The 23,881-nt window shown below is 41.2% G+C and overlaps 2 protein-coding genes across 3 annotated transcripts in view; one reads left to right on the top strand and one right to left on the bottom strand.

Moving 5' to 3' along the window:
• Positions 1–23,881, top strand: part of ATP11B (ATPase phospholipid transporting 11B (putative)) — a 508,285-nt gene that overhangs the window by 104,455 nt on the left and 379,949 nt on the right. The gene's annotated exons all lie outside the window — the stretch shown is intronic.
• Positions 611–23,881, bottom strand: DCUN1D1 (defective in cullin neddylation 1 domain containing 1). Its single transcript, XM_063131917.1, has 7 exons — positions 23,712–23,881; positions 16,581–16,797; positions 12,317–12,485; positions 11,354–11,484; positions 10,273–10,355; positions 9,054–9,150; positions 611–4,764 (listed from the first exon to the last, which is right to left on the bottom strand). Exons 1-7 carry the CDS (start codon positions 23,712–23,714, stop codon positions 4,685–4,687), a joined length of 780 nt encoding a protein of 259 aa, XP_062987987.1. The 5' UTR covers positions 23,715–23,881; the 3' UTR covers positions 611–4,684.

Genomic DNA, 23,881 nt, shown 5'->3' with positions numbered 1-23,881 from the left:
TTAACCATGGTGGCTACTTAACCATGGTTTAAACACGTTCACTAACCATTTGCTGCAAAAGGGTTAGCGGCCTAACCAAGGCTTAGCGTGTCATCTGAACAGGCAGGACAGTGTGCATAGGACTGCAGTCTCAGTGATAAACTCAGATCTACCTCTCTGAAATATGTGAAGTGACCTTAAATTAACCTACACATCTTACTCAAAGTTTTGATCACATATTTAAAATAGGAGATGTGACAAACATTATTTTAAAATTAAGTTACATTAATTTTTTAAAACTCCTCCAGAGGGATATCATAGAACAGCTTTGAAGAAATAAGTTACTTTATTTAACAGGTTGCTCAAGAGTCATATGCTATACTTTGGACCAACCACATTAAACACAGAGGTACCACACTCCCCATCCCCCACCCCGGCCAAAATTAAGAATTTCAAACCAATGAACCAGAGTTGGGAATAAGTACTCCTCTACTGTGCAACTGAGGTATTTACATTTCATGTCAAGCAGGGTGCAGCTGGCATTATCCTGCCCTCTCTTCTCTTTCCTTGCCATGAATTTTTTTTTAATAGAAAAATACATCTTTTTTTAATGAAATAATTCATGAGGTTTCACTGACAACTGGGCTGGAACTTTATTGCCTCTGGTTTGAACGAGGGATTTTTCTAACAAGTTACAATTCTACTTACAGAAAGATGCTGACCACGTGATTGGAATAAAATCTTGATCCCCAAAAGTGTTCCCGTACAGCAGGATGGTTCTGGTTGGCATAAAACCCTAATATTCGGGTTTTACTTTTTTTTCCCTTTAGCATTCACTCCTTTTCCTAACATTTGGCAGAGAAGTTATTTACGAAGAGGGAGCTCACTGCCAGATTGAAATTTGGGTTGCTTTTATTAATAAAATCAACCCAAGCAGATATTCAGTTCACAACTTTTAAATTAAAACAAACAAAAAAAAAAAAAACAGGCACACATACATATGGGCATATCTATGAGCATTTTTCAGTCTTTCCAAGAGACAGGATTTACATTCAGCAGCAAACCATCATTAAGCCAAATATTTCCATCACTGGATACAATCCAACCAAGCAGTGCTTTGACAGCACACGTCCCACTGGAGCGAAAGGGGTTGACCAGCTTGTGCCTGAAAGACTGAACGTTTTCTTAAAACGCAAAGATGCAATCACACAAATAACCTTAGTTTCTCTGCTACTTAAGACAGCAATGCTTTATGTAATGCAGTTTTATAATTACACAGTAATTATAAATTGTATGGTACCAAACTGATGGCAAAATCCATTTTGTTGAAAAGGCCTCAACATTGCAAAAGGAATAATCTTAATAAACAATAACAGCACGGCGTTTATGCCCCAACCTTCTGCACAGGGATAGAATTAAGTACATCTCATTAAAATTTAAAAAAGAAACAAGAACATCCAAACAAAAGAACGCCCAACCCCACACAGCATACATCAATGACTCATTCTGAGAAAGCTGTACCCAAAACGTGGTAAGACAGAAAACAGCACACACATCTTGTAGAGTTTTCATAATTCAAGTCTCCACTGATATTTACACAAAAGAGAGAAAAGAAACGAAGAAACAATGAAAGCAGTAAATCCATATATTTGACTCTGCCAGTTCCAGCAGCTGAAGAAAAGATTCCCAATTTAATCCAATGGTTTAATTAAATTAACACAAGACTAAGCTTTTCTAAAAGGGCACGGCTAGGAAAAGGGAGGCACCTTTCTGACAACTTCATACAAGTTAAAAAGAGTTAAGCAATTTAATACCCAAGTTTCCCCCCGCCCCTAAAATTATTTTAGCATGTGCATAAAAGTGCGCTTCGAAATTTCATGGATAAATGAGACGCCAGTCGTGAGACATCAGATAATGTGCCAGATCTGAACTTCTCATTCTTAAAGATTAGAAAGGATTTTTAAAACATCTTGAATGGGAAATTTCCTAATGCTTTCTCTGTAAAGTGATTATTTCAAGAAAACAGCGAAGTATAGTTCATGGAGTTTTATGACATTATAGCCAGATGACATTTCAAGTGCTGCTGTCGTGGAAAAACAGAAGGAATAAAACTACAGTTGAAGTGAACAGCCACATTCTGTGCATGAAGACACAAACATGGGGTCGAATTAAGCATACTGGGGCCCAGTGCAGATGCAACGCTTCCAATCTCTTAATCATGGCTGAAAGAAGGTGAGATCCTTGGGGTTCCCTCTACCTCTCACACATAAAAAATATTTCCCTTCCCATTTCAACATTAACCTCATTTAGTGTGTTCTCTCTGCCAAGGTTAACATTAATACTCACTTTAATCAAGGGCTGCGAGCAAGTCCCCCTCACCTTAACTTTCAAATTCTGGTTTAAAGCTAACTACAGATAGCATTAACTTCTGGAGAAATATATACGGATAAGGGAAGCGTGAAATGTGTACTGAGAAGGGAATTTATACAAGAGAGCAGAGGTGTGCATGAACCTACAGGGTACTCGCGACTCTTTAACCATGGCTAAGCGGTTGAGAAACAGTATACCTGCATTGGGCCTGGCTATGATCCAGCCAGAGTTAAGCACATAGTTAGGTTCGATTGAATACAATGGAGGAGTCACAGACATACTGAAGTTTCTCCCATTAAAAGCACTTAACCCATTTGGCTGGACTATGCTTGATATAATCTATACTTGCTTGGCAAAGACAGACTTCTGAACTCTGACCCAGCCACAACGGAGCATGTGCAGGGCCTTCAATTGAGCAGGATTTGTCCCCAATACTAATGTGAATGGAGGACCACCCCTACTCTTATAGATCCCCATTTATACACTAGAGTTTCATGTAACTTTTGTTCAAGGCGCTGATGCCTCTGTTTGGCAACCACAGTGACCTGCAGTTAATATAATAAGAGCAAAACACCTGTCACTGATGAATGACATTGGCTATCACAGCAGTACCGCTAACATCATAAAGATTTGTATTACATGGCTCAAGCCATCAAGCCTAGAAGAGATTCGTATCACACTCATTGTTATTCCAAAACCACAATCAAAAAACCTTCCTTGGCCCTAATCAAGAATTCTATATTGTGTAACGAACAGTACAAGTTCAGTCTTGTATTCAAGTCTTAACATTTCAGTAGAACTTAATGGGAGCAGGGAGTGGGGAGAGATTTCCCCGCCAAAGAGATGAGCATTTCAATACTACAAAATTGTACTGGGTAGTTAACTCTTAAGTGCAATTATGAGCAACTTATTACCCATATTGTAGCTAAGAGGAGGGGAACTGGTGGCCCTCCAGATGTTGCTGGACTACCACTCCCATCACATCTGACTATTGGTCATGTTGGGAGTGGCAGTCCAGCAACATGTGGGGGACCACAGGTTCCCACCCTGGTTTTAGATTAAGCCTGCCGGTCGTAATTTTGCAAACCCTACACCCAGTGGAAGTTAGAAATAACACGGCCCATGGTACTTCACCATCACTTTGTCCACTTTGAACCAGTCAATATCAAAAACAAAGCGGACAAAGACAACAGAGCTAGGTGAACGATGGTGACCACACCAACTGGCCCCTAGGGATTGAGAGATAATGAGGGGGAAAGCCCTAAATCTGCCCAACCCTGCACCACCCAATTAAATTGAGGGAGGCAGGTTACAGCGGGTGTCGCTAATCCAGGTGGACACAGACGTTCCAGGGCTCGCCTCTTTCCCTTCGATTCTGCATGTGTGGCGTTGTAAGGAAACATGGTAGCCATGGCTAAAGTGCCGGCAGACATGGGAAGCCATCCAGAACTGGGGAGGGGGGGGGACAGCAAGAAGACTAAGGGAACAGCTGGAAACTCAACAAGCTTCACATGGCCCAGCTCTTGCAGGCGAGGGCCCTAAAGGAAGATTCAACTTTCAACATTAGGCACCCAGTGTTTCTGACTAGTTTATTAGAACAGAGGCGCCCAGTTAGGTGCCCAGTATCTCTGCTGTGTTTCAACAGTGTCCAGTCAAGCACCTATGTAGCTGGATTGCCTGATATTGAGGGAGAGAAAAATCCAAGCCTTTGTTGGAGTGTTTCGACATTTGCTTTAAACAAAGCGAAAACAAAAACCCTCACCACTCACATTGACAATAGCTGTAGAAAGACCATAAGAAACAAGATCCAACACACTTTAAACATATCACTTTTTTAGAATATTCTCAGTGTAGTCTTTGCAGCTAGCCAAAAGTATGGTATCTGAAGAGCTTTTTTTTTTCCTTTTTCTAAAAATAAAACAATTGGGTTGCAATGTTGATCTGTGAAATTCTTATGCCAAAGAGTTTGCTTGGTGAAGACAGCATGTGCTTTGGGTGGAACCAGAAATTTCAAAATAACCATCCAAAAACATTTAAGATTTATGGAAAGGATTAGGGTGCTCCATTAAAAAAAGAAAGAAAAAAAGGATGATATCCACAATGCTGGAATATTCAAATGGGCAAGGATGGCCCAGGCTAGGAGAGCAGCCCAAACCATCCAGAGTCTGATATGGTCCAAGGTAGATCCTTAAAGGTTTGCCTCAACCCTCAGCCTTTATTTCTTGAGGATTGGTCTTCAGTCCTGTTGAGTCAGTCGGCAGAAATTGACTGTGCAATTTTCCCCCGTTATGTTTATTTGTACAGACTATGTACATTCTAGAAGGTTCACTTAGCACTACACTGTCGTACTTTTTATTCCAGCAATTTGAGGGCGTGCAAATTCCACAAAGTCATCAATAAGAACTGGCCATGCCCCTAGGAGAAAATGGAGGAAAGAGATGGGTTATTAAGCCTTCATAAAACTTTACCAAAGTAAGTGATGGAAGCTGTGAATTTGTACTAGGTTTTACAAGAACAGTGAACAGAAACATAGTAATATTAAGCATCTATATAGTACGCTCCGAGTGTTCAAAGTGCTTGACGCAAGTTTTTCAATAATACTCAGCATAGCCCTGCAACATAGGCCATTATTCATATTTCATTGTTTAATTTTTAAAAAAATCCAGCTTTTTATTCAACAGTCATAGGACAATCCATCTTCAACACACAATGAAAAGAAGGATGAAAGCTTTCTTATTTCTTGGAATCAAAACTATTTATGCAATGTAGAAAGCCACGTTCTTCCTCTAATATGATACTTTTCTATTTCTGTTTTTTATACAACTTTTTAAAAAGACAGTGCAGAGTCACACAGCACTCTCCTGCAGAAGGAAATCTCTGGATCAAGCCAGGGGTCTGCAAACCGCAGCTGAGCTTGGCAGTCAATGACAATTTCAAATAGCCAGCTCTAAAAGTGCCTCTGAACACAGGTAGAGCCTGTGTTTACAAATGTAAACCATTTCTCCTGCACTTCTCTTTTTAGATATTAAGCACTGCCCACCTGCCTACAACCCAACAACCCTGCAAGTATATTACACAATTAAGAATAGAATCTCTCTCACTCAAGAAACAATCCTGTTTTTTAACTAAAATCCTGCCTGGAGTTACTTTCCAACAAACCTGGCTTAGGCAGGCTCTTATTTTTTGCACTCACCACTACATAGAACACAATTTGTACCTAAGCACATTGGGTGGAGGGGGGCAGGGGAAGAAGCCAATGATAGTGACAGCTCTTCTTTAACAACAAAGGACTTTGCAGAGTGCAAGACTGGGGAAACAAGTGAGGCAGAAAAGAGCAGGAAGGAAGGAATTTTAAAATGGTGCAGCAAGTTCTCACTTGGCCAGTTAGTCAACTGGAAGAGGAGGGGTGTGCAGGATTGCCGAGTCTGCAGCTGGCAACTTAGCATGCCATCTTCACAGGGGAAGCGCGGTCAAGTTTTTGTGTTATTTTTTTTAAGAGCAAAATACCACAGCGGCTTCTTGCTGGAGGTTGTTCGCCAGAATGAAGTTAATGGTCACTATGGTGACGATGGCGACTGTCGTACTGGATTGTGCCCAGTATCTGTGCAAAATGACTGGCCTTATTTTTCAGAAGCTGGACAAACAATCCTCTCTTTGTATGCTCACTGCCTAGTAATTAAAACATCTCAGATTATCAACAAATGAACGAATGTGAAGAAAGTTAACAGGAAAGTAATGAAAGTTCTGGTAAGATAAAATGGGCGACACTAGAATTGATTGGGGAGGGAAACCTCTAAGGAGGAAGTATTACTCCCTGAAGGGCTGGCATACCAGAGAGCTGTACTTGGATAAAAGTGTTCCAACAGGATTTTATTTATTTATTTATTTATTGCACTTATATACCGCTCCCATAGCCGGGGCTCTCTGGGCGGTTTACAGAAATTCTGAAATTAAGATAAAAACGAGTATACAAAGTTTAAAATTCTAAAACACAGAACATCACACATAAAGCATTAAAAACCATTTAAAAAAACTAAACAGGTGGGTTATTAAGATGTGCCGCCATATGCCTGGGCAAAGAGGACAGTCTTAACCTGGCGCCGGAAAGATAGCAGCGTTGGTGCCAGGCGAGCCTCGTCAGGGAGATCATTCCATAGTCTGGGGGCCACCACCGAGAAGGTCCTGTCCCTCGTTGCCACACTCCGAGCCTCTCTCAGAGTAGGCACCCGGAGGAGGACCTTAGATGTTGAACGTAGTGACCAGGTATATTCACGTCAGGAGAGGCGTTCCATCAGGTATTGTGGTCCCAAGCCGTTTAAGGCTTTATAGGTCAAAACCAGCACCTTGGCTTGGAAACATACAGGCAGCCAGTGCAAGCGGACCAGAGCAGGTGTTATATGGTCAAACCTTCTGGTTCCCGAAATCAATCTGGCTGCTGCATTTTGCACGAGCTGCAGCTTCCGAACCGTCTTCAAAGGCAGCCCTACGTAGAGTGCATTGCAGTAATCTAACTTGGAGGTTATCAGAGCATGGACAACTGAAGCCAGGTTATCCCTGTCTAGATAGGGGCGTAGCTGGGCCACCAACTGGAGTTTGTAGAAGGCACTCCGTGCCACTGAGGTCACCTGAGCCTCAAGTGACAATGATGGATCTAAAAGAACCCCCAAGCTACGAACCTGCTCCTTCAGGGTGAGTGCAATCCCATCAAGTAGCTTTACACACAGAAGGTCCTGGGTCAACGTACTTGCAGCAATGCGACCGGCCACGTGCTCTCTTGATCCTTGCCCCTCCTGGCTAATAAAAGCTAACCAAGGTGGTTTGACTGGGTGGGTCGGGGGTGTGGTGAATACTTCCCTATGGGAAGGGGTGGTCTCTGCTGTCCTTAAAGAGGCAGTATTGCAACCGCTCCTAAAGAAGCCCACTCTGGACCCAATAGTATTAGACAACTATTGCCCAGCTGTAAATACCCTTTTCTTAGGGAAAGTATTGGAGAGGGTCATGGCGGAACTGCAGGCATTCTTGGAGGACACTGATTATCTAGACTCATTTTAATCTGGGTTTCGACGTGGTTACAGGATTAAATAAGCCTTGGTAGTTTACCTTTATCAAGAGAGGGACAGGGGGAGTGCAACCCTTGTTAATTCTGCTCAATCTCTCATCAGCTTTTCATACCATCGACCGTGGTATCCTCCTCAATTGAATCTGTGGGATGGGTGTTGGAGGCACTGTGTTCCAGTGGTTCCAGTTCTACATTCAGGGTCGATATCAGAGAGTAACATTGGGTGACCATTCCTTGCCCCCTTGGCAATTAAACTATGGGGTACAGCAGGGCACCATCTTGTCCCCAATGTTGTTTAACATCTGCATTAAGTTGTTGGGAGTGGTCATAAGGGGATTTGGAGCAAAATGCCATCAGTACGATGATGACACACAACTTGTATCTCTCTGTGATGTCTGAATCAGGAGAGACTGTGCAAGTCCTGGATGAAGGTCGATAAAATGAAGCTGAATCCTGGCAAGATGGAAGCCCTGTGAGTGAGTGTTTCCCAAGTCCAGGAGATAGGCTCATTGCATGTTCTGGGTGGGATTGCACTCCCTCTGAAAGATCAGGTTTGTAGTGTGGGGGTACTCCTAGATCCACAATTGTTGCTGGAGGCCCAAGGGGCCACGGCAGCTTGTAGTGTCTTTTACCAGCTTTGGCTAGATCGCAAGCTACGGCGTTTTCTGGAAAGGGATAGCTTAGCCACAATGGTATAGGTATTAGTAACCTCAAGACTGGATTACTGCAATGCACTCTATGTGGAGCTGCCCTTAAGGCTGCTCCAGAAGCTGGAGCTAGTGCAGAATGCAGCACTAGCTCAGTTGTTGTTGGGAGCTGCCTCTTTTCAGCATGTAAATCCTTTGCTGAGGGAATTGCATTGCCTGCATTTTTGCTACCAGGCCAGGTTAAAGGTTTTGGTACTAGTGTACAAAGCCCTAACAACTTGGGACCAGGATACCTGAGAGAGCACCTTCTCCCTTACCAACTTGCCCAGTCACTGAGGTCACTGGAGGGCATACTCCTGGTGGCTCCACATAGACCACGGGCCCAATTGGAATCCACCAGAACAGCGTTTAGTATGGTGGCCACTTCTCTATGGAACTCCCTGCCCCTGGAGGTCAAGCAGGCACCACCACTATGCTGCTTCCGGCACCACCTGAAAACAACTCTTTTCCAGGAAGCATTCCTCAACTGACCAGCCACTGTTTTTATTGGTCCTTTACCTTCTCTTCTGCTGCTCCCAGACTGTGGAATAGCCTGATGGAGGAGACTCATCAACCTAACAGTCCATTAGCATTTAAGAAAGCTGTAAAGACTGATCTATTCCGGCAGGCCTATCCAGTGGAATTTTAGGATGTTTTTAGGATGTTTTAATAATGTATACTATGTTTTTAATTCAGTTTTATGTATTTTATACTTGTTGTTGCTCCCCGCCTTGATCCAGACTGAGAGGCAGGTAAGAAATTATTATTATTATTATTATTATTATTATTATTATTATTATTATTATTATTGATGATGATGATGATGATGATGAACAATTTTCATTTACTGTTTTTAATCTTCTTTCTTTTTTCTGTTTCATTCCTACGTGCACCTCTCCAGAATCTATTTTAAATATGGAGCAGTATGTAAATAATGTAAATAAATAAGCAAACATTACCTTCCTCATCATAATTTGACATATCATCCGCTATCATCGCACTGAAGTCTAGAAGAAGGTTCCAAGTGTCCTTCGGTATAGATCTTTTATGATGTTCCTGGTTGAGGGAAAACCACATTGTCATGATCAAAAGCATTATCTATGCGCCAAGGTTTTTGGTAGGCCCAGAAGTGAGCCCAGCGCTCACTGGAGAACATGTGCTTTGCATGAAGGAAGTCCCAAGTTCAATCCTCAGTAATTCCAATTCAAAGGTTCCTAGGATTGGGTAATATCCCTGTCTTAGATCTTGCAGAGCTACTGCCAAGTAGAGCACAGCGACCTGGTTCACATGGATTCACAAGGTTGTTGCCTTAGCCAGTTTACCCATGATTTGTCTGTCAGATAACCACACAAAGTGCAGGTTCTTTTTTCAATTTCTGAGTTGTTTAATTCCTTCCCCCCTTGCTTGCTCCCTCCCCGTATTCCAAATGCCTTTGCTGCTCTGTCGTACTGGCATACAGAGTGATCGGGGTGGGGTGGGGGTTACCACTCTTGCCCAATGCCACTGTAGACTGGCAAAACAACCCATGAACAACCCACAGTTCTGGGTTTGCTCATAATTACAACTCTTACTTAAAACAACCCAGAGTTCACAACCCCAAAACAAAAACTGTAGGTTCTCTTCCTGAACCGTGAACAAAATGGAGTCAACCCATAGTTCCGGGTTCGCACATAACAACAGCTCAGATTCAACAACCACACTCTGGCTTGTCATTACATGCGAATCAAGTCAACACTGAGCTAGATGGATGAATGACTCAGTCCATGGTAGCCTTGGATGTCCAAATATGACCCACGAAACAAAACACAGCACAACGGCTTGACAACCCCATTGTTTTTGCAGGCAAGGCAAGCAGCACAGCTAGGCGTATGACTTATATGACTGATGGGCCATAAATTCTGCAGGACTAGGCTTTTGAAGTGCAGTTGCTCAGAATAGTAGTAAAGTTTGTAAAATATATTTCCACATCATTCTCCTTCAAATTTAAAACTGAGCAAAATTCTGAGGCAAAGAAATCTGTCAGTTCTCCCTGATGTAGATTTGACCGTCAGCTGCTGACCATTGCTCAGGGCAAAAGTAGTTGATCTGGGTCTCTTCTGGAACAGCCTGATGACTACAGACGTTCCTAGAAGCAAACATCAAGCCGTTACTAATGAGGCAATTAAAATTTGAGCTTACCAACAAAAATTTGTTCCACAAGTCTAGGAATTTAAATCTTCCATGAAGTACTAAATTCCAGTAGGCGATGGCCATTTCTAAATCTGTAACGTTAAATGAAAAAATTAACTCAATTTTTAAAATAGCTACATTTTTTCCAAGACAACCAATTTTGGAATTGCACATTTATTATTTATTTCGTTTCTATATCACCCTATAGGAGAAGCTCTCTGGGTGGTTTACAACAATTCATAAAACTATTACAAAATACAACGTAATAAAAATGGTCTAAAAAAATTTAACACAGAAAAATTAAAACAATGTAAACAGCTAAAAGCAATTTAAGTAAACAAGGTATTCCCTAGTAGATCTGTTCAAAAAACAGCAGACATATATGCCCCATCATATACCATTAAATGCCTGGGAGTCGATGGTGATCTTTACCTGGCGTGATGCCAGTGTTGACGCCAGGAAGACCTCAGGGGAGAGCTCATTTCAACGTTGGGGGGCCACCACTGAGAAGGCCCTCTCCCTTGTTGCCACCTTTTGAGCCCCCCTTGGAGGTGGCACTCAGAGGGAGGCCCCAGATGTTGATCGTAGTGTCTGGGTATGTTCAGGTCGGGAGATAAATTGATGGTTCCAAAGAAAACTCTTTGAACAGGAACACTTTTGATGGTTCGAAGATCTTGGAGATTCCTCCCACCAGCCCTCCAAGGGCATCTAGGACTGCCACAACTAAAGATTTCACTTTCTCCTCCTTTTCCCTGGATAGTTTTTCAGGCTTCTGAACATTCCCCAAATTTCAGAGGTAACTTGTCGCATGGCAAATGAGGTTACATTGGAAGCGGGGAGAGGCCTTGGAAACACTACTGAACACACAGCAACCCTCCAGGACAGGGCCAAGATGTTAAATGAGATATACTTGTGCAGGAGGACATGATTGCTTGGGTAATCTTAGTAGGCTGATCTTAATATGTGACCACCACCACCATCTGAAGAAAGGAAGATGTTTTCTATCATCAGATTCCGCAGTAGTCCTGCCAGCATTCTGCAGGCATCTTGGCTCACTTATTTCTGTACTAGGAAATGTAGGCATACATACCTAAACCTTTCTGTCCTGGATTCTTTGCAAAGTTGAAAGTAAACTGATAAAAATCCTTAAACCTTCCTGGCTCTTTCAATTCTTGTTCCATTTTAGGAATCTGGGCCTTTAGTTTTTCTATGCTGTCACATCTATATATTTTAAAAAAAGTTTATCTGTGCGTTAGTCAGTGTATTATACCACATATTTAAAAATATTTTAATATATTTATAGCCAAATAGTCATTTTAACTAAAGATATTACATTCATTTCCTTGCCAAAATAGTTTAATTTAATAATTCCTCAAGCTCTCTTTCATATTTAACCAGTGATTAAATTCACCAATACATTTTAAACTATCAAGAGTTGGAATGTCCTTAAGCAACAGAGGCTGAAGCCACATCTGCAAGAAAGATTAAGAACCTCTTTCAAGTTCCAACACTACTTTTGTACTATGAATATGGTGATGACGGCAAATAACAAAAAACAAATACACACACATACAGCCAGGAAGGGGAAGGAGTAGTCTTTGAAGGACAGCCTTTTGAAATTAAGACTATTTAATTTAAATGATCTGGCAGATAGTGTGTTTTCCTGACCTTGTGACCAGACAAGGACTTAAAAGAAATGCATTGTCAGGAGCGCCAAGACTGCCATACAGAAATATAGCATCTGTGTTCTCTCATAGCTTTCTTGTGCTTTGCACCAATATGTTTACCAGCATTCAGAAGACCAAAGGCTAAATGAATATTCCAAAGACAGTTCAATTCCTAGTAGCAAAAGATTTGTTTGGAGCATTTTCTTCTAAATTTAAGTGCATGGTCAAGTGGAGTATAGGAGTCTGGAATGCATGTAAAACAGCAAATAGACAGAGCTTGGATGGCTCTTCCTTGGTCCTATAAGATGCTCCTTCAATTGCAGAAGCACAAACCTCTGCGTGTACTACAGGATTGGGCTACTCTCATATACCCATCAAACACTTACCCTAATTCTGTCATCCCATCCATGAATTCCATCTTTAAGAATTCGCATTGCGTTGCAGCTCTGAATTTCCAGGCAATAATCAATACGCTAATACTGGCAGGGTCAAGCGCAAGGTCATCACAAAATTGCTGTATACCATCTATGCCAATTTTATTCTCATCTTGAGGATCTTGGGAGTTTAAAAGTGAAATAAAATAAATGAAAATCTACAACTTCTTTGAAACTATTTCTAACATAAATATACCCATACAGTATTTCAAGACAAATCACTTGTATCAGAATTCACTTTCTAACCCAGTGGTGAGCAACCTCTGGTTCTTCAGATGTTTTGGCTTATATCTCCCAGCAGTCCTAGCAAGCATAGCCGATAGGAGGGATCATGGGAATTGTAGGCCAATCACATGGAGGTCCATGTCGCCCACCCTTGTTCTCACCCAAGGAACGTGAAATGCTGGCAGCTGCTATTTAATATTTATTTGTTTATACAGCATTATGTAACATTATATAGTGTGGAAGAAGTACTTTGAAATCCTTATCTTGCCTGTGATCACAACTGCACTGTAAAGGAGCATTATTTAGGATGTGTTTAGACAGAAAAAAGTCCTACAACTCCCAGCATTCCAGGAATTGTAGGACATTTTTCTGTCTAAACAGGCAAAGGACTGCATCCTTATTGACATTTCAAAGAGGAGACAGAGTCAATCACCTGACCAAACCTTCTCATTGAAGGATTAGATTTTACCCATCTTCCCTAGGAGTAGAAGCTAAAATGCAGCCCAGGATGGAAGATTCTTGAGAGAAAGAGATTGTGTGACAAATGATAGGGAGGTTGGAGAAAAGTAGAAACTATGCCCAAAAAGCAAGTGGGCAGGGTAAGGATCTAGAATTCCAGATTAAACCTGACAACTGATGGAACTTTGTGGCTAGTCAGCTATAAATCAGGAAGTCCCCAGTTCAAATCTCTAAGTGACCTTAGCCAAACCATTCCCTCTCAGCCCCAAACTCCCATCTACAATATGGAGATAATAATATTGACCTACCTTACAGGACTGTTGTAAGTACAATATAGTTATAGTAAATGGTTAGTGAGCATCTATAAACCATGGTCATGTAGCCATCATGGTGAGGAATATTTCGCACGACACACTAAGTCATGGTTCACATGACATGCTAAAGCCATAATGTTTAGCTTAAAATGCTTGGGCTTAGCATGTCGTCTGAACAGGGTCAATGTATAAGAAACATAATAATAAGACATTCCCCTTCTCCCCTGTAGTAAGTAAAAATGCTTCCATGCAATTAGACACAGACCATTACTGCGCTGTGTAAGCTCCCTGGGCAGGTAGAGCAATGACAACTGAAGAATGGTATTTACAAGATGGCAGAGGAAGAGACATTGGGACACTGAACTTGTTCACAGATCATGGTGGCAAATTGTGCATTAATCCACAAACCATGGGTTAAATCTTGGTTGTTTAATCTGCAAACAACTCTGAGTGTCTGAGTTCAAATGCCATGAATGGAATGTTTGTAGGCTGTTTATGAAAACCAGAAATGGCTCACATGCTTCATGCATTCCCGCAAATTGTGGATTAATTAACTCACAATTGGTCTGCTGAAGCAATTACAATAAAAAAAATATGACAGAGTGTGCCAAGTATATACGGTAGCCATAGTCAGAGACCATACGAAGGGATGTGGTTGTTTTAATTCTTTATACCTGGGATTCCTCTATTTATACCTGGCAAATATTTTCAAAAAGTCAATGCTGTTTCATAAAAATAATGATGAGGTGGGGGTGGGGTGGGGCAGTCAACTTCCAATTAAAAAGGTGGGTTTGGCTTTCTGGGTTGCTTTATATCATCAGGCCTATTTGTTGACCTGTACTAAATTTTGGTCTCTTCCACTAAGATTAGATTTTCGACCTCGGGCAGTTTTGGAATCTTCCTGTCTGGATTCTCTGTCCAAATGAATGGCATTAGGTTCTCGGCACATTAAAAATGGATAGGTTTCCTCCCACAGTTACGGCTGTTAAGAGATGTGCAGTGTATAATGTCATGCCAATTCCATTGTGTTCCATTTTCTCATGTTAAATTGACTCTATGGGGAAATCCAGATTTTAAAAATGATAATTTGTTATTACATTTATATACTGCCCCATAGCCGAAGCTCTCTGGGCGGTTTACAAAAGTTAAAAACAGTGAACATTAAAAAGTATACAAAATTTAAAACCATCAAAAGCATAAAAGAAGGTTTTTGTGTCAGATATGGACAAATAAATTGATTATTTTTTTTTTTACTTTGGATCAATTAGTGGGTGCTAGTGATGAGTTTGTCGTTCTCAGTTTTGTGTGCCAAATACTATTTGCCTGCTACAGCTGAATGGCAACACTTTTTGGAATCTAGAGTTTGGCCCTGATGCAATTGTAAGCACTTGTTGAGGCTGATCAGTTATATCGACCCACAATCCATGTTTATAAATACTTATTATCAATAAATAAATATGATACACAGGATCTTAAGTATAAATGGAATAGGGAACTGGATTATCCCATTTTGCCTAATCAATGGACTGCTGACTTAGCATATTATCTGAAGGGTCTATGAATCTCAAGTTATGTTTTATTGAGCAAAAACTCTTGTTCAGTGTCTATTGGATGCCAGAACCCTTAATAAGGGATTGTCTAAGTCAGTGAATTGAGGAAGGTGTAATATATATTTTTTTAATGTTGTAAACCGCCCAGAGAGCTTCGGCTGTGGGGCGGTATATAAATGTAATAAAATAAATAAATAAAATAAATAAATAAATATAGCCAATACGTCTTTTAATCATATGTTTTGGCAATGCCCAATAGTTGCCTCTTTTGGGAGGAGGATATTGTGCAAATAAACTTTGTATTGGAACACTCTTTAATAATTACTGACATAGATGTCCATTTAAATTATCTACCTACTTTCTGGAAGTTAACACACAGCACAAATGGATTCTCCGTGCCCTTTTGACAGCTAAAAGACTGGTATTACAACATTGGAAGGATAAAAACTCACCTCCTATAATGCAATGGGCTGAGGTCCTAACAATGTTTTCAACATTTGAATAGGTGCTATGTAGGTAGTGGGTGCTGGTGATGAATTTGTCATTCTGTTTTGTGTGCCAAATACATATATGGATAGATACATATATGGATATTTTGTCTACCTCTGTTGAAGTTTATATATAATTTTGTTTTGTTTTTTAGGAAGCTATATAAAACAGCACAGCTACTGATGACGGCAGAAACTAAAATGTTTAGCTTAAAATAAATGTTTTAATACTCCATTGTTAGTCTTTCTACACACACACACACACACACACATCATAAGCATTAATTGAAATTGATATATTCAAATAATGTAGTTTTATTTTTCCCCATCTTTTTCTTTTTATGGTTTTGTTGAAATTTACAATAAGAACAAAGTAATTTTTTAAAAAATTACAGGCCTTGCAGTTACGTTGTTTGCCAAGGGCAATTCATTTCTTCCAGACCAATACCTTGACACTACCAAGTTGTGATGTGAGTAGTCATTCTCACGTGGCTCTATGTCACATGAGATTACATTTTGGGAAATTGGCTTCCATGCATCACCATCTGAAGGGCACCTTTCTCAGCCAGTAAAGCAGGCATGTTCAAGGCCAGAAATCTGCCTTTCTACTGGCATACAATATTCATTAGTCACCTGGATCTTTTGGAAAACTGTGGCCAACAAACAACAAACATTTAATGACATTTGTCTATTTTTGATCAAGAGCAAATTTGAGTAAAGCAAATTTTGTAACTTAAACACCATGCCAAAAACTTGACCATCATGGCAAGAACCAGTAGGGGTACTGTGGTTATGGTGTTCCTGGTGGACTAGGAAAAATAGAGTTCAAGTCTAAACTGAGCCATGAAGCTCACTGGGTGACCTTAGGCCAGTCACCTTCTCTCAACCTAACCTACCTCACAGGTTTGTTGCAAGGATACAACAGAGGGGGACCATAACTACCACCTCAAGGTCTTTGGAAGAAGGATGGGATTAAAATGTAATAACTAAGTAAAAGGTTTGTTCTAACATGTACAGTCCTAGTCCTTGTACAGGCCATGTACAATCCTCCTCCTTGGTCTGTTCTAGAAATCACCTGGCCACAGATGAAATCCAGGTTTCTGGCCTGGGCTCCAGATGAGATGAAATCTATAGGTATATTATGCATGCAAGAAGCTAACAGAAACTACCCTATACTCACCTTTGTATCGATTATATAGCTGTTCTAACTTCTTTCTGTCCATTGAGCCTTTAACATTTTCTCGTATATACAGTTCAGGATTTTGAAAAAAATTATCTGTTGCAACATCTAGCTTCCAGTCATTCTGAGACAGACAGCTCACTGCGGTCTTTTCGCTGGACTGTGTGAAGATCATAAACTGCCGAACTTTATCTTTCTGTGATGACTTCAACTTGTTCTAGAAAAGCATCAGAAGACAGAATAGTGAGACTTCACATGTTCTTACCTGAGGAGGAACATCTAACTTCCTCCTAGAAGCCAAAACGACAACTCAATCTTCACAAATAATGTATGGTGTCTGACAGAGGATTAAGGCAGATATTCGGAAAGCCTGATTGGGACGTGCGTTCCTCATCTTGTCCAGGCTTCATTTATTTAACGAATTCCAAGTTACATTGCTCAATGCCATTTGAAGTAGCTTACAAGTCCAATCACTTACAAGTCCAATACAATGTATTCTTTTCGTCGCCAGCTGAAGACCTTTTCATTTTCTCAGTATTTTAACACCTAAATTTAAACTTTGCTGTTTTAATTCTGTATTTTAATCCTATATCAATTTCTGCTGTGTGGTTTTATCCTGGTTGTGCTTTTTATATTGTATTTTGTATCTGGGTTTTTAGATTGTTGGATGTTTTATTAAGTTAATGGTTTTAATTTTTGTGAACCGCCCAGAGAGCTTCGGCTATTGGGCAGTATAAAAAAATGTAATAAAATAAATAAATAAATAAACCAAATACAAAACAGAATGAGGCTGTTCACATGACATGCCAGTCCACTATACATTATTTAGCCCATAATGAGGCTGGGGTGCATGCGGCCAACTTTCTGAATATGCAACCACCACTCAGACGTTGTTATTTCATGTGAACCTCATAAGCCTGGGTTATGTGTGAGTTAAACAACCCTCGCATAACATAAGATTTGTTTAGGAGCCCTCTTCCAAACTGAGGACGCCTAGTGCTATAACTCAAACGACATTGTGTACTGATTCCATCTTTGTCTCCGTGCAGTAAGAAAAAAGATAGAAGTGGCAGGAAAGGCTGAGAGGTTTATGAGTGGAAAGTGACGGTGTATAACCCCCCTGTAAAATTCTGTGAATAAGGCAGGGCAATGGTGCAACAAATGTCTTATTTGGAAGCACCAGTATACCTTTACTGAAGTCTTATTCTTATAATTTTGCAGGAAACTTATGCACAACTCTCAGTATTGTAGATTATGTCATAATAGAGAGAATACACTAGGAGCCATTAAATCTGCATCAAGAATAATGGAGATTCTTCAGAATCACCCAGAAAACATAGCCAGAAAACTCAGGCATTTGATAGCATTAACTGTTGGGGAAATTTTAGTATGCCAAACTTTCACATAAGGCAAGCAATAAAACATGATAGTGGAGGTAAGAATCCACTTAGCCACATCCATCTATGGTCACCAATTTTTCCTTGATTTATGTAGGCAAGTGTAGAGGCCTTCAAGTCAGCTAACAATATAAACTGTGAAAAAACAATGCATAAAACATGAACATTACAATTAAAACTAAGTACAGTGAGTAGTAATAAAATAGGTGATCCATCAAATATTTGGGAGAATAAAAGGCACCTTGATTTGTCTCTTAAAAGACAGCAAACGTGGTGCCATGCAAAAGTCCTTCAGAAATTACAAAGATGGAGCACCACCAGAAAAAAGGCCTTTGCCTCGGTCACCACTCACCTAAACTCAAAAGGCAGGGACATTTGAAGCATGCCTCTGAAAAAGATCTCAAAAATAGGGTAGCTTCATATGGGAACAGCCAGTATTTTTAAAATGTCTAGCGAGCTGGCTGCGTTTGGGTGCCATGATAGTCAATGGTGCGTTAATAGTTAACTCACAGTTGGGTACCCCCACACGATCAGAGAAATAACCAACCGTGAGTTGACTATTAACCAACTGAACATTGACTAACTCATCATCTGTATGCCCTCCCCGCTGCCCCCTCTCAGTTCTTCCAATCGAATAGTGGTGCTGGTTCCCCCTTTCCTTCACTTCATGCTGCTCTTGAGAGCTGTCAAAAATGACAGCTCTCAAAAGCAAGGTGGAGAGAGAGAGCCCTACTGGGAGCTGGGAAAGCACCCTGTTTCTTTTGTGGAATTGAGGCTGCCAGGCATGGGAAAGAGTGGCAGAGGCTGCCTGCACCAACTTCCACCCCACCACCACGGCTGGCACTCCCGCTTCCTCAGAAGAAACAGGGAAAATGGGGTGAGCGGGAGGGACGAAGGCCACTTCCCAGAATCCCCCTTCATGCCGGGATGTGGGGAGACCCACAAGAATCTTTCCACTGGGGCACCCCTTTCCTCTCCCGCCCCACAACTTCCTACTTCCAAGTAAGCCATTTTCCACAAGTCGGGGGAAAGGATTTCTCCCGCAGCTTGATGTTTAAGTCAAGTTGAGGGAGAAATCTTTATCCTGAACTGGGGGGAAATGGCTTACTTGGAGGTAGTGAAAAGGCTCCTTTGGGTGTTCCCCCACCCAAGTATGAAGGGGATCCTGCCTTCTTTTTGTTGTTCTTGGAAGCCCATCTGCAGAAACAGGCTTCTAAGAACAATTAAAAAATGGGAATGGCAGCAAGGGGAATGGCAACACTGTGTTGCTCAGACAGTCCTTGGCAAAGGGGTTGTTCCCCTCCCCCACCCCCAGGTTTCCCACCTTTTTGTTTTTGAGAACATGGGACAAAATGTAATTTTGTCCCTCCAGCAACATGCAAGAGAATGATAGTGCACTTATCGTCAGGTTATATGGACCAGAATCCAAAGACCTACTTTGGTGTGCAGGGTGGAACTTAGTCCAGAACACAAGCAACCATATTACCATCTACTTTTGCAACATGGGGGGGGGGGGTGTTGTGCACAAACCCCCAGCAAGCACCTTGGATATCAATAAAAGTTCTCGACTACATTCACAGGTTTAAGGAAGTGATGTTCAACTCAGCAACCTAAGGAAGCAATTCAGAAATCTCTTAAGGCGGAATTACACTTTACAGATGACACAAAGATGCTGCTGAAAAAGCCCATTCCCATTTTAAGTGTTCTCCACACCACACTGCAATATATATCAATACTTAGCCATTTTGTCATGCCATCATGTGGTACATTCCCCGCCCCTGCCAGCCAATGATACAGAATGAAGGTAGGGAAATGTGCACATGACAACATAACTTGGAATGCCACAGCATGGAGTGTTACTTTGGAGAATTTTGGACTACGAGGCTGTGTGGTTCAGCACCTACGTACATGTGATTCACTTTCAATGGGACTATAGCAGTTTAAATACCTGTGAACCACCCCAGAAGTACAACAGCATAAAATAGAAGTTGATGTTGAAAACAACACAGGAGTATTACTTTTTCACAAATCACCTTCTTTATACTGTGCACAAATTGCTGTAACTGATCTGCTGTATAAACCACAGAGGGGGGAAATTCCTATCCAGCAATGAGTACTGCACAGAGAACACTACTTAGCTCTCTAGGAGCTAAGTAGCTGCTATATATCTGGGTCAGAGAGTTAACCTGTGTAAGTTTAAGTCATATGAGCCAAAAATCATAGTGACAACCTGTAAGCTAAAAAAAAAAGAGAGAGAGAGAAATATGGGTAAAATGATGTTTTTAAAAAATAATTATAATTATAGAACAGGGGTGCCCAGAGAGGTACGCTTGGCACCTATATTGCACTCCTTCCGTCACCTGCTGAAGACCTTTTCATTTTCTCAGCATTTTAACACTTAATTTAACTTAAATTTAAACTTTGCTGTTTTAATTCTATATTTTAACCTATATCAATGTTTGCTGTGTGGTTTTAATCCTGGTTGTGCTTTTTATATTGTATTTTGTATTCATGTTTTTTAAATTGTTGGTTGTTTTATGCTTTTTATGGTTTTAATTTTTGTGAACCGCCCAGAGAGCTTCGGCTATTGGGCGGTATAAAAATGTAATAAGTAAATAAATAAATAATAAATAAATCACAGTTACTGATGTCAACTGGGTACAGAAGAAAAAAAGGAGCTTCAGAAAGAGATCTATGTAACTCACAAGCTTACTACCCTGCCCTATTTAAATTGACAGATTGCTAACTTGAGAATATATATGTAGGCTTTTAAATTCCAGTAGCAGAAAAGACAACCATGCTTTCTGCTACCTATTTCTCCCCAGTCTTATACCCAAACACACTTCTTGCCTGCTGTAATGGACAAATCCACAGAGTGCATCAGGAAGAAATGTGCAGGAGAACCCACAGCTGCCTCTTCTCCCTCTGCACTGGGAATATAAAGCAACACATAGATTCTGGCCATCCTACACCCACCAACACAGCTGGTCCAATAAATATTATGATAATTTAGTTCCTGTTAATCAGGTAATCAGAAGTTAATCAATTTTTTACTTATCATACGATATTGTGGTCCCAAGACAGTCTATGTATAGTAAAGAACACATAAAAAACTTTTAATAGCATATTCATTTTACTATAAGTTCTGATGACAGGAGCAAACTGTTAGAACCTTACTATATATCCAAACAAGTTGAATCCAGATGGCATATGATCCAATCCTTTTTTTTAGTTCTTTGGACAGACTTTATAGAAGATGGAAGGAAGATGTCCCATACATCTTGAGACAACTACTACAATACAAATAGACTTTTCCATAAGTTATATTTACACTGGCTGAATACTCCATTATAATAGTCTCTTCCCAGGAAGTTGGGTGCTGATATATGCGTAGGTAAAAGAGAAAACATCCTGGGTGTGTGCTCTGAGACAAAAGTTAGATGCACTCAAACACCATAAGTAGTTCAGGAGCCTCCATATACTCACTTCACTTCCTGGAGAATCTTACATGATGTTTTAATTAAAGCTGCTGCAATGTGGCTCAGACAACAAGTAACTAGGAAGTGCTCAGACCACATAATCAGGAAAAAATACCTGAAATAATCCCAGGAACCCCCTAATAAATACATTGTAAGCTAAATTAAATTGCAATTTTCAAGATATTTAATATGTACATTCACTTGAAAAAATCCATAAAGTAATTTGGAGATTTCAATCTATAAAAATTATTCTTTTTAATTCATCTACTTAACCGTTATTAAAGTGCCATGCAGAAAGGTGCATGGGAACAGAAGTTTCTTCCAACATTTAAAATCTAGTCATCTAGAAAAACAAACGTGAATGCACCTTTCAAACCCAAACTAACCCCAATTATTTTATAGTGTCACTGGATTCAATGAGACTTACTCCTAGGCTGTTGCCTTAAGCACACTTACTTAGAACCAAGTCCCACCAAAATCGGAATTACTTCTGAAAACACATGGTTATGATAGGCCCATTATGCAATGAAAAGTGTGTGTGTCTCACACACACATGCACACACTCACAGAGTCTTCAGGTACCTTAAATACTAACAGCTTTATTAGGCTTTTGTATTAGGCTTTTGTTGACTAAATTCCATTCCATCAGATGCATAAAAGTTTATTCCTCAGTTGGCTACATATCACACATATGAAACTCATGCAAAAGGTCATGATAACATAGTGGAAAAGCAGGTATATGAAATGTAAACAAAAGCAGTTAGTGGTGATAATACTTAGTATCTTCCTAGGGGTGGGGGGAACTACAGCACAAATTAAGTTTCAGATGGAACAGAATTGAATTTATTGATAAATTCTAGTTCAGCAATTTCATATGCAAGGCTCTCTTTAAGTCTTTTGCTCAAGTGTGGTGACTTTGAGGATGAGTGTGGTGACTGTGAGGATGAGTGTGTTCAGGAAAATTCAAAAATTCTCCCTATGGCTTCTGAATGTTGCCATTTTTGGTGTCAGATGTATGTCTATTTTTTTCTATAGCAAATTTACCTGTTTCCTTTAAAGGCATTACTGGACGGTGATGGCACAAGCCATACTGGAGGATAAGCAAGTGAACTAGCCCCTGATTGAATTACTGATGTTAATAGTTCCTGCCTCAGAAGATATTGGGAATGACTTGGCACCTGGATTTGTTTTGTTGCAGGGTCCAGCCACTTGGTCTAAGTCTCTATTAGGTGACCCATTGTTGTTAGTAACCATTAGGTTTGTTATCTGTTAATGAAGAGTGGGCCTCTGTAGACAGCTAATTTTAGCTGGAAGTTGTAGATGACAAGTGGCATTTTGTCCACTTTCTCCTCCGGGTCTGTCTTGTAATAGGCAACTCCTGGGTACCAGTCCACTTCTTCACTTCATTAAATGTGTATCCCAATTTTAAAATGCCTACTACAGGGCAGCCCTGGAAGAGAAAGTAACAGAATGTGGCTTATACTCGCCAACCAAGGATAGCCATGCATCTGAGGAATCAGCTCTAGTCCATGAAATCTTCTGCCACAGGAAAATGGTTAAGTCATTAAGGTGCCACAGGACTCTTGGGCAGTCTTGTTGAAACAGACTAATGCAGCTCCCCCTCTGCAATCTCTCTACATACATCTACATGTAAACATTCTAAAGAGTTATCTTTATAACACACACGTGCATGCATACACACACACACACACAAACACACATACTGCTTCCTCCAGAAGCATAAAGATAAGACAAGGAAGACACCCAAGCACCCAAAGGCAAGCAGTATCCCAACACTCATGCCCCAAACCCCCTAAAGGACCAGCTACCGCGTCAGTCCTCAAACTGAGAGGGCGCAACTACCCCCCTCTCACACACCCAGCCCAACCACGCAAATCTTTAGGAGCCCATCTCCCTTCTACCCCTTACAAGCCCAAAGGGAAGGGCACCCCGCACCCCCAGTTTGCCCGCCCACCTCCTTCAGCTCCCTGAGGGGTTGTGGGTGCCCCTGGGGCCTAGTCTCCCTGCCGCCCCTGACTCAAAGACCCCGGTTTCTCGACTAAAAAGCGCTAGGGAACCCAGGGAGGCCTGAGGAGGGGTCCGCGCTGCGCTGTTCGCCCGCCCGCTCCCGCCGCCTCCAGCTTCCCCCGGCTAGGCCCCGCGTTGCCAGGCGATGGCGGCGCTTGCTTGCTTGCTTGCTTGCTTCCTCCCCCCCTCCTCAGCGGCCTGGGCCTAGGAACAGGCCGGACTCTCACCATGGTGGGGGCTGCGCGCGGGCCTCTCTCCCCTCCTGGGCCGGCTCAGGCGGACACTGGGGAGGAGGAGGAGGAGGAACGATGGTGGCGGCAGAGGCGGCGGCGGCTCCCGGGGCTCCTCCTCGCGGGCCCTGCCTTCCGCCGCCGAGCCGCTCATGCGCACTGCGGCG

This window comes from Elgaria multicarinata, chromosome 8 (assembly GCF_023053635.1).
Source record: "Elgaria multicarinata webbii isolate HBS135686 ecotype San Diego chromosome 8, rElgMul1.1.pri, whole genome shotgun sequence".
NCBI lineage: Eukaryota > Metazoa > Chordata > Lepidosauria > Squamata > Anguidae > Elgaria > Elgaria multicarinata.
Note: the sequence above shows the minus strand (reverse complement) of the source record. Positions and strands in the feature narration are given on the sequence as shown.